Below are 11,345 nucleotides of genomic sequence, written 5' to 3' on the forward strand. Positions count from 1 at the left end.
ATCATTGTTTTTATATCGATTGTATGGTTTGAATCTCGTCACATAACATGGTACATAACGCTTATAAATTTTCATCTGAATACATGTAAACAAAACATAATATAAAACATTTTGTTCTTATACATTACGGAGATACATCTCCGACATTATTCCGTAGATGCATCTTTGAAATATTTTAACGTTCAATCATATTTTAGTACGTCCGAAGATATATCTTCAAAATCTGAAAGCATTTTAATATTTTCGCGTGGTGACTAAAAAAACATATATATTGCACTAAGAAATTCTCTTCTAAAAATATTTTTTAAACTCAAACATTTAAAAAATTGTTTTTGATTCTCATCTCCACACAGGATAAGATATTCAAAAATCACAATATCTGAGATAGGTAGAAAATCTACTTGCAAATGTTGAAAGTAATTATAAGTTAGTAAGTAACAACAATATAAATGAATGATAAAAATGAAGAAAGTTAAAAGGTTCTGAACATTCAAACGAAAATACTTTATGATAGGCACTTTTGCTATGAACATGAAACCAACATTATTTATTATCTTATACTTAAAATAAGACTATAAAATACTATAAAAGTTCACCATGCTGCTCAACTTCTCTTTCCACTTGGAAATTTAGTCCACCTTTAAGTACTTGTTATGAGTGTCAACACCTGAAATTCAAATCAAGTAGAAACCCACTATTACCTTTGTATTTTGTACTTTAGCATTTTTGAAATACACAATAAGATTATAAAAAATCAAATTATAACTCTGAAAGAAATGAACGACTAGTTATGATTCAACTAAGCATAAAAAGTCTCATCAGTGAAAAATGAACAAGTAAGTCCAATCCTAAACAGTGAAACCAAACCCTCCTCTACATTGGGAGCAAGATTCTCATGATTTTCATCTTCTATTTCTACTTCTCCATCTCTAAATACAAGATGTGAGTCCAAAATCTTTATAACATTATCAGGAAATGACACTGCAACAAAATTATGCAGATTTTGACCATTTTCAAAAGCTTCATCCATGGGTCTTCTACCAGTAAGAACTTCCAACAGAAAGATTCCAAAGCTGTACATGTCACCGAGTGTGGACACTTCAGAACCCATTCCATACTCTAAAATATGTATCAAAAAATGTGAGCACTATGTAACTTGTAAAATATTAAATCTACACAAAAATAACAGTGGAGAATTCAAAGAAACAAAGGAGGATTCAAGGTTTAGAACATACCCGGAGGAGTATAGCCAACAGTTCCTTTTATTCCAATTGTACTAGTATTCTTATGAGAGGTACCGCCAATGGCTGAGACAAGTCTTGAAATGCCAAAATCACTCACATGAGCAACCATGTCATCATCAAGAAGGACATTGCTTGGCTTTAAGTCAGAATGAATGACCAATTGCTCACATTCTTGATGAAGATACTGTAATGCAGATGCAACATCGATAATGATGTTTAATCTATGACCAAGGTGTAATGTTGTTGGATGCTCAACATTTAGAAACCCCGGATGCAACCATTGTTCTAAGCTCCCATTTTTCATGTAATCAAAAACTAGAGCTTTAAACTCTTGACCTTTGTAATCCGTACTAACACAACATGTTAAAATCTTGACTACATTTCTATGTCTTATGTTTTTGAGTGCATTACATTCAACAATGAAACTCTTGTGAGCTCCCTTCTTTTGAAGGTTCAGCACCTTTACAGCAACAACATTATCTTCTGAAACAAGATTTCCTTTATACACAGAACCAAAACTTCCTGATCCCATCAAGTTTTCAGTCGAGAAACCATTAGTTCCTCGATGCAAGTCTTGGTATGAAACCTTAGCTAGCTGATCAATTGTTGGTGAATCAAAAGACCTATTTTGATTTCTTTTCCTCATCCAGTAGATAGTTATAACAAATAAAAGTACCAGAAGAAAAGAAACCACACTAACTATCACTGCTATCAATTTGAATTTATGGTGTTTTGCTTGTTTCCTACCCTTGATAGGGCATGGTGGTAGATGCAGTTGTGAAATACCTCCACAAAGTTTACTGTTTCCAACAAGTGATATTTGGGTTGCATTTCCAAAGACACCATCTATTGGTACTTCACCTTCCAACATATTAAAAGAAACATTCAAATATTCTAAAACTGAGATGTTTTGCATAACATCAGGAATTGATCCACTCAATCGATTTCTTGAAAGGTCTAAATACTGAAGGCCTTTGAGAGAAGCCAAAGTAGACGGAATTGTTCCATTAAAGGAGTTTCCTTGCAAAAGAAGATATTCTAAGCTTATGCATTCAGCAATGGTTGTAGGAATAGCACCAGATAAATGATTCTCTGAGACATCTAGCATATCAATATTTTTGAACATTCTCACTTCTTTTGGTAAGCTACCAGTCAAATAGTTATGTGACAAGTCCAATGAGTTTGATAAAGAAGAAAGGTTAAAAACTTCTAAAGGTATGGTTCCTTTGAGCTTGTTGTGTGAAAGTTCTAGATATTGTAGTTGTTGGCAGTTCCCTATACTTGGAGGAATACTTCCATCAAACATATTAAGATGTAAATCCAAATAATACAATTGACTGAGATTGCCTATAAAGGGCGGTATATTTCCTAATAGATTGTTTCCATCCAGTTGTAATTGTTGTATCTTTTGGAACTTCCCAAAAGTAGTTGGAATCATTCCTTCAAAGTAGTTGAATTGCAAGCCCAATAGAGTTAAGCCAATTAGGTGTCCTAACTCTGCAGGAATTTTTCCTGATATCTTGTTAAACCCAAGATATAGTTCATTGAGTTCAATGGATAAATTTCCTATGGCATTTGGGAGAATGCCTTGAAAATTATTATGGAATATAGAAATCACATATAATTTACTACAGTTTGTCAAAGATTTCAAAAATTCCAAATCATTAGTTAAATTGTCACCTAAATTGTTGATTTCCAAATTCAGAAGTTGCAAATCTTTTTGCTTTCCTAGAGTTGGAACTTGTCCTACAAATTGATTTTGACTGATATCAAATTCTACAAAGGAAGATACATTTATAATTGAAGTTTGAATTGTGCCTGATATTTGATTCCCTCCAATTAGAAAATGTTCGAGCTTGGGAAGGGTGTGGAACAAGTTGGGTGGAAGAGAACCATGAATGTTATTCTTTGTTGTTACGAGCCCAGTAAGTGATGAAAGATTGTAAAGACAAGAAGGAATCATACCAGACAAATTGTTCACAGCGCAAGTTAAAGTTGTCAAGTTTTTGAGGCGACATACTTCTTTTGGAATATCTCCCTCTAAGTGGTTATAATTAACCGAAATCTCTGTTAAGTATGAAAGATTTCCTATGAATGAAGGGATTCCTCCGGTTAAATTATTTTTCCAAATGTAGAATGATTGAAGGTTTTTCAAAGAGCCAATTTCAATTGGTATTTTGCCAATCAAATTGTTCCCTCCCAAAAACAAGCCTTGGAGATTGGAGCAATATGTTAAGTTTGTAGGAATTTCACCTGCAAACGAGTTATGGGAAAGATGAAGTTGTTGCAATTGTAGCAACTGACCCAACTCCTGTGGGATTTCTCGAAAGAAGCTGTTGTTATTAAGATTGAGATATATAAGAAAAGAGAGATTGCCAACATGGGGAGGTAAAGATCCATGTAACTGATATCCTTCTAACTTCAACTCTATAACTCTTTGATGCATGGGGCTGCATGTGATTCCATGCCACTTGCAGAAGTGGATGGAAGTATTCCAGGATTCAAGAGCTCTATGTGGATCACTAGATATTGATTCTTTGAATTTGAGCGATGCCAAATGATCTGTTTGGTTTCCTAATGTTACTGCCACAATTTGGTTTGGAGCAAACCATATTAAGTTTAAAGTAAACAGAAAAAGAAGATGAAGGTAGAAAAGTATAGGTGCCAAGAAAGAAAAAGGCTTCATTTCGTGCAGTAAGAAGTTTATGCTGTATGGCTTTATATGGATTTGATAACTATGTGGTAATACATAAGAAGCATGCATTTAAATACTCGCTGAATGTGAACTTAATTTTGTTATTAACATCACACCCAAAAGAGATCAAACAAACACAAAGTGAGGCAAAGTGATGTGACAGAGCTATGTGATTATGTGCACAATATAACTCCACACTTCCTACAATAATACAATTATCAAAATATCTTGGAACTAATGCTTCATATTTTCTTGACTTTGTCAGCATAGCTTTTGGAAAAATAAATGTTGCCCCTAATTGCTTTGTTCCCGTTGAAATTTATCACACCAAATTGAAGATGCAATAAATGAGACAAGTGAAATAGTGTAGTTGTGCATCAATGAATAGAGGATGGCAAGGCAAAGGAATGTATCCCAGCATCAAAGTAACACAACAAGTTATTGTACATATTGTTATTGTGCTGGCCCCTTGAAATTGTAGAATTCTAACACAGCATATATTAATGGAATTAGGAAGAAAGACCAACTAGAAGAGTAAGATAAAAATGGTAACTAAGAACATAAATAAACTACTGGGTTTTAATAGAAGTAATTTGAGAAAAATATGTTTGGATGAAAAATATTACTTGCTCAGATATCTTACAAAACCCCTCATATTCTCCAAAATGAGTCCGCACTCCACATTAAATTTTTTGAAACTTTTGTGAAGATTAAGTATAGAAAGGTTTGGCCTTTTTTCCATCATATGGTCTCTCCGCTGAACTTCGCAGCTCATAGATGATCTAACAACTAGTTTCCATTAAAACTTTAAGTTGTATATTATATTCTTAGTTTGTTTTTCAGAGAAAATAACAATGACTATTATGATTATCACCAAAACAAAAATGTCAACTAAAACAAAATGTTGTTTAGTCTTCAAATAGAAATCAACACATGACAAAAGTGAATGAAAAAACAAAATGTAATTCTTAATTCCTTGACCTGTACACCTTGTATTATAATATTCTATTTTATATTCAGAATGAATACAATGGCTCTTTATATATAGAGCAGCTAGCACTAACCGAATACAGCTGGCACAGTATACACCACTAACTACTATATACTCTATTAGTCCCCCTTAGAAACTGAGGGTACAGCGAGCAAACTATGTTTGTTGAACACTCTCAGTTTGTCCCTTAGAGGAAGAAACTTGGCTGCTGAAAGTGGCTTGGTTAAAGCATCTGCCCATTGATCCATAGCTGGCACATGTTCAACAATGAGGCTTTTGGACAATACCTTTTCCCTCACAAAAAATATATCAAGCTCCATATGTTTTGTCCTATTATGCAGAACAGGATTATGTGTAAGAGTGATTGTGCTGAGATTGTCACATAGAACTTTGGGAATGGAGATTTTGCAGTGAAGCTCAAGAAGAAGGGACTGCCTCCATAGGATTTCTGCAGCAAGCTGGGCCATACTCCTGTATTCAGCCTCAGCACTACACCTAGCCACCAATTGTTGCTTTTTAGACCACCATGAAATCAAATTAGGGCCTAGGAAAACACAGGCTCCTGAAGTAGAGCGCCTGTCATCAGGGTCTGATGCCCAATCAGCATCACAGAACCCAAGCAAAGATAGAGGTTGATGAGCAGGAGCAGGCTGAATGAGTAATCCATGATGTAGAGTACCACTTAGGTATCTCAAAATCCTTTTAACTGCCTTCCAATGTTCTTCCAAAGGATGAGATAAAAACTGGCAAACTTTGTTTACAGAAAATGAGATTTCAGGTCTGGTAATAGTGGCATACTGAAGTGCCCCCACAACGGACCTGAACTGAGTTGGATCTGGAATAGCAGCAGAGCCAACTTTTGACAGTTTACTTGTAGATACCATAAGAGTAGGTATACTATTTGCATTGAGCATGTTAACCTTAGCAAGCAAATCAGTTAAGTATTTAGCTTGAGAAAGAAAGAGTGAACCATTAGCCAAATGAGTAACTTCTATGCCAAGAAAATACTCCAATTTTCCCAACTGTTTCAGAGAAAAATCAGTATTTAATTTGCTGATCAGCTTGGTAATGAAAGGGGCAGAATTACCGGTGATGATAATATCATCAACATAGACCAATACCATTATAGTTAAGTTTGCAGTATGAAGCAGGAATAGGCTAGGATCACATTTGCTGGCATGAAAACTATGTTGCAGTAAAGAGCTCTTAAGCTTGTCAAACCAGGCTCTAGGAGCCTGCTTTAGCCCATAAATAGCCCTGTTCAGCTTGCATACAAGAGTCTTGTTAGGAGCTTCAAAACCAGGAGGTTGCTGCATATATACCTCTTCCTCAAGGGTGCCATTCAGGAAGGCATTGTTCACATCAATTTGCTGGATAGGCCACTTGTGTGTCACTGCAAGAGATAAGACAGTTCTGACAGTAACCTATTTAACCACAAGTGAAAAAGTTTCTGTAAAATCAGTACCAGCCTGCTGATGGAAGCCTTTAGCCACCAACCTGGCCTTATACTTATTGATGGAACCATCAGGGTTCTCCTTAACCCTGAATACCCACTTGCAGCCAATTGGCTTCCTAGAAACAGATGGTGACACCAAGGTCCAAGACTGATTCTTCAACAGGGCCTGATATTCATCTTTCATGGCCTGAAACCAATGGGGAGAGGCCAAAGCCTGACCAACAGTAGTAGGTTCCACATGAGTGAGTAAAAGGGTGGGGTGAAGTCTAGGTTTTATAATGCCACTTTTGGCTCTAGTTTGCATGGAATGAGTATTATGGGGATGAATAAAGGTTGGATGGGGGGCTGGTTCAGGGCTGGAATAAGCAACAGATTCAGGACTAGAAGAAGGAGAGATAGTACTAGCCTCTGCAATATCAGAGGTGAGAGGAGTGAGAGATGCAGGAGTGATAGGTGAGGTGATGGGATTAGGGGAGGCCAAAGATGTATTGCTGGGAGCAGGAGAGGTAATGCTGGAAGATGGTCTGATAGGAGAATTGAGAGCATGCCCAGGAGTAGACATAGAACTGCTGCCAGAAGCAGTAGTGGTAGCAGGGATAGAAATAACTTGATGGAGAGGAGCTACAGAAAGAGGACCTGCTGGTATAGACCAGGCAGAAGTGGGAGGAGAAGAAGATGTGGTAGCAGCAGGAGAAGTTGAAGGAAATAGAGAAGCATAAGGGAATCGTGTCTCATGAAACAAAACATCCTTAGAGATGTAGATACGACCAGTGGCTGCAAGACACTTATAGCCCTTATGGTTAGTGGAGTAGCCAAGAAATATGCACTCTTGGGAGAAATATGCACTCTATTATCTTAACAGAATTAGATTTAATTTAGACTTAATATCGTGCAGACAAACAAAAGATCTTCTGAAATTGTTAGATTAGAAACAAGAATATCAAGTGTGTAAATAGTACTAATACCAATAGCATGCCGATGGAGGTAATTTTGGAGACTAAGAGCATGAATTTAATGATTTGGGTTGTGGATCAATGGATAGAGAGGAAAATAGCGTGTCTGAAGCAATTTAAGGGTAGAAGCAATTTTCGCAAAGTAAATGAACTAATATATACTCACACGTGGTGATTCTACAAAAAATACGTAAAGTAATATATCCTTTAATATAAATCAACTCAAGTACAAAAATAGAAGTAAAATATGAAATTAGCCACTGACCTGTACCTTGCTCCAGCCATATTCTTTAATCATTCCATTACCATCTATCATGTTTTGCATAGTATTCGTCTCCTTCCACTTGCTAACAGAGTTGAACAAATTAGCCATTAAAACATAACTTGCAGAACTTCTTGGACTAACGTCTAGGTCTAATAAATTGGCAGTTGTATGTCATGGATCCTGCAAGCACTAAGCAATGGACCAAAAGCTTCAGCTTGGACTTCTAGAGGTATCGCCTGAATTGTATCAAGAGGTAGATCAAGTTGCCCAACTCGGGCGAGAGACCTACCAAACAAGTATAATGTTCTTGTTGAATAAACTTTAAATGCTACAGTTAATGGGCTTTTAATAATAAGTTAGTGGAGAGAATTGGAAGGTCAATAGACAGTGGGCAAATTAATAGTATTTACTAGTTATTATAACTCCTAGAATAGCTAAAGTTTTTGTATGTATAAAATCCAAAATTGCATTTTAATAATAAACAGAAGTTTATAAAATAATCGTTTCTTCTGTCAAATTGACATCAGAGCTAATGGCAAACATGATGAATCAAATGCCGTTGCCACGGCTAACGAAGTTAAATTACGAAAACTGGAGTATCCAAATGAAAGCTCTTCTCGGATCTCTAGACGCGTGGGAGGTGACCAAAGATGGGTTTGAAGAACCAACAGATACTGAGGGATATACGGCAGCTCAAAACAAGGCATTGAAAGAGACGCGATCGAAGGATAAAACGGCACTATACATGCTGTTTAGGGTTGTTGATGAATCAGGCTTCGAAAAGATTGTCGGTTCGACTACGTCGAAAGAGGCGTGGGACAAGCTAGAGAAAGTGTTCAAAGGAGAAGATCGAGTAAAGCAAGTTCGACTCCAAACACTTCGTGGCGAATTGGAAAGGATGCAGATGAAGGAGTCAGAAAATGTATCTGACTACATCACGCGTGTACAAAAGGTGGTGAACCAACTCACCAGAAATGACGAAACAGTAACTGATGCACGAGTTGTCGAAAAGATTTTGAGATCTTTAACAGATAAGTTTGAGAATATTGTGTGTGCAATAGAAGAGTCGAAGGACCTTTCGACGCTTGCAGTCGAAGAGCTCGCTGATTCCCTCGAAGCACATGAACAACGTAAGATGAAAAAGAAAGAAGAAAGAGTAGAGGACGCAAATCAAACCAAGGAGCAAATCAAAGACGAAAAGGTACTTTTTTCTCAAAACTTTCGAGGAAGAGGACGTGGTCGTGGAGGACGTGACAGTGGTCGAAGTGGTAGAGGCAGCAACTTCGAGAGACGACAGTCGATCCAGCAAAATTGGCGTGGTAGAGGACGTGGTCAAAGAGGTGGTAGGTCAAACCATTCCAACTTTGAATGCTACAAGTGTGGCAAGTATGGTCATTATGCGAAGGATTGTAACTCATTCAAATGCTATAACTGTGATAAAGTGGGACATCTTGCAAAAGATTGTCGAATCGAAAAAAAGGTAGAAGAAACAACCAATATAACTTTGGAAGCTGAAGCAAATGAAGGTTTTCTCTTGATGGCTCAAAATGAGATCAACACAAATGACAATGTTTGGTATCTTGACTCAGGAGCAAGTAACCATATGTGTGGTCACAAACACTTGTTTAAAGAAATGAGAAAGATTGAAGATGGCAATGTGTCTTTCGGAGATGCGTCGAAAGTGAAGGTCGAAGGCAAAGGAATGATCCGTTACTTGCAGAAGGATGGGTTGATTGGATCAATTCAAGATGTTTATTATGTACCAAATCTTAAAACCAACATCTTGAGTTTGGGACAACTTACAGAAAAAGGTTATTCGATACTTATGAAGGAACGAATATTGCATTTGAAGGACAAGCTGGGACATCTGATTGCTCGTGTCGAAATGGAGAGAAATCGAATGTACAAACTAAATCTGATAAACGTTCGAGAAAAGTGTTTACAAGAAAATGTCGAAGACAAAGCGTCACTATGGCATCTACGCTTTGGTCATCTACATCATGCTGGTTTAAAAAGGTTGGCGAAAAAGAACATGGTGCATGGACTACCAGATATGGATTATGAAGGAAAGTTTTGTGAAGAATGTGTACTTAACAAACAAACAAGAACTTCATTTCAAAAGAAGGCAGAATATCAAGCTAAGCATATCCTTGATTTGATTCACACCGACATATGTGGGCCAATCACGCCAGAATCTTTCAGTAGCAAAAGATACTTTATTTCCTTTATCGACGATTACTCACGGAAGACATGGGTTTATTTCTTGAAAGAAAAGTCTGAAGCATTCGAGGTGTTCAAAAGGTTCAAAGTAATGGTGGAGAAGGAGACCGACAGACACATTAAAGCCGTTCGATCAGATAGAGGTGGTGAGTATTCTTCGACAGCTTTTATGAAGTATTGTGAAGAGCAGGGTATAAGGAGATTTCTAACTGCAGCATACTCACCTCAACAAAATGGGGTGGCTGAAAGGAAGAATCGAACAATCCTTGACATGGTTCGTTCAATGCTTAAAAGCAAGAACATGCCGAAGGAATTTTAGGCAGAAGTTGTAAAATGTGCCATTTATGTTCAGAATCGATGTCCACATTCGAAGTTAGAAGATCAAACACCACAAGAAGCATGGAGCGGACAGAAGCCAACAATCTCTCATCTCAAAGTATTTGGAAGTGTTGCTTATGCACACGTACCAGATCAACGAAGAACGAAACTTGAAGACAAAAGTCAGAAATACATACTCATTGGGTATGATGAGAAAACAAAAGGGTACAAGCTATTTGATCCCATGAGAAAGAAGGTGATAGTGAGTAGAGACGTTCGAATAAACGAAGCAAGTCAGTGGGACTGGAACAGTTCGACAGAAGCTGTTGTCGAAGTTGAAGAATCATATGTCGCTGTACCACCAAACATTTCGACAAAACTTGGAGATTCTGACAGTGAAGATGAACCTACACAACCCAGAATGTGAAGTTTGCAAGATCTGTATGATTCGACAAGTGAAGTGCACCTTGTATGTCTCTTGGCAGATGCTGAAAACATCAGCTTTGAAGAAGCAGTACGAGACAAGAAGTGGAAAAGTGCCATGGACGAAGAGATGATGGCGATTATCCACAACAACACTTGGGAGCTAGTTGAATTGCCAAAAGGTAGTCAACCCATTGGTGTAAAGTGGGTATTCAAGAAAAAGATGAACGCTCAAGGAGAAATAGAACGATACAAAGCGAGACTTGTTGCGAAGGGATACAGACAGAAAACAGGAGTTGATTATGACGAAGTATTTGCACCTGTTGCAAGAATAGAGACAATTCGATTACTCATATCTCAAGCTGCTCAATTCAAATGGCCAATATTTCAAATGGATGTCAAAACATCTTTTCTGAATGGTGTACTAGAAGAAGAAGTCTATGTCGAACAACCACTCAGGTACATGAAAGCTGGAGAAGAGAAGAAGGTACTGAAATTGAAGAAAGCGCTATATGGACTGAAGCAAGCACCACAGACATGGAACACACGTATCGACACATATTTCAAAGAGAACGGGTTCGAGCAATGCCCGTACGAACATGCCCTCTATGTGAAGAAAAATGGAATGAATGTATTACTTGTTGCTCTCTATGTTGATGATCTTATTTTTCTGGGCAGTAATGATCAGATGATAGAAGAATTCAAAAGCACAATGACACGTGAATTCGAGATGACAGATTTAGGCCTGATGAGATTCTTTCTTGGTCTGGAAGTTCGACA

General features: G+C 37.3%; 1 protein-coding gene across 2 annotated transcripts; it reads right to left on the reverse strand.

The window, feature by feature from the left end:
* Positions 1-513: 513 nt before the first annotated feature.
* On the reverse strand, positions 514-4,933 carry LOC127131875 (probable LRR receptor-like serine/threonine-protein kinase At3g47570). 2 transcript variants are annotated; one of them, XM_051060769.1, is made up of 2 exons: positions 1,236-4,933; positions 514-667 (listed from the first exon to the last, which is right to left on the reverse strand). In XM_051060769.1, the coding sequence occupies exons 1-2, from the start codon at positions 4,006-4,008 to the stop codon at positions 630-632; spliced, it is 2,811 nt and encodes a 936-aa protein (XP_050916726.1). In that variant the 5' UTR covers positions 4,009-4,933; the 3' UTR covers positions 514-629. The 2 variants fall into 2 exon arrangements, with proteins under 2 accessions (XP_050916726.1, XP_050916723.1); XM_051060766.1 differs by lacking the exon at positions 514-667 and adding an exon at positions 697-1,119.
* Between the last annotated feature and the right edge of the window lie 6,412 nt (positions 4,934-11,345).

The sequence above is a fragment of the Lathyrus oleraceus genome, chromosome 1, assembly GCF_024323335.1.
Source record: "Lathyrus oleraceus cultivar Zhongwan6 chromosome 1, CAAS_Psat_ZW6_1.0, whole genome shotgun sequence".
Lineage (NCBI taxonomy): Eukaryota > Viridiplantae > Streptophyta > Magnoliopsida > Fabales > Fabaceae > Lathyrus > Lathyrus oleraceus.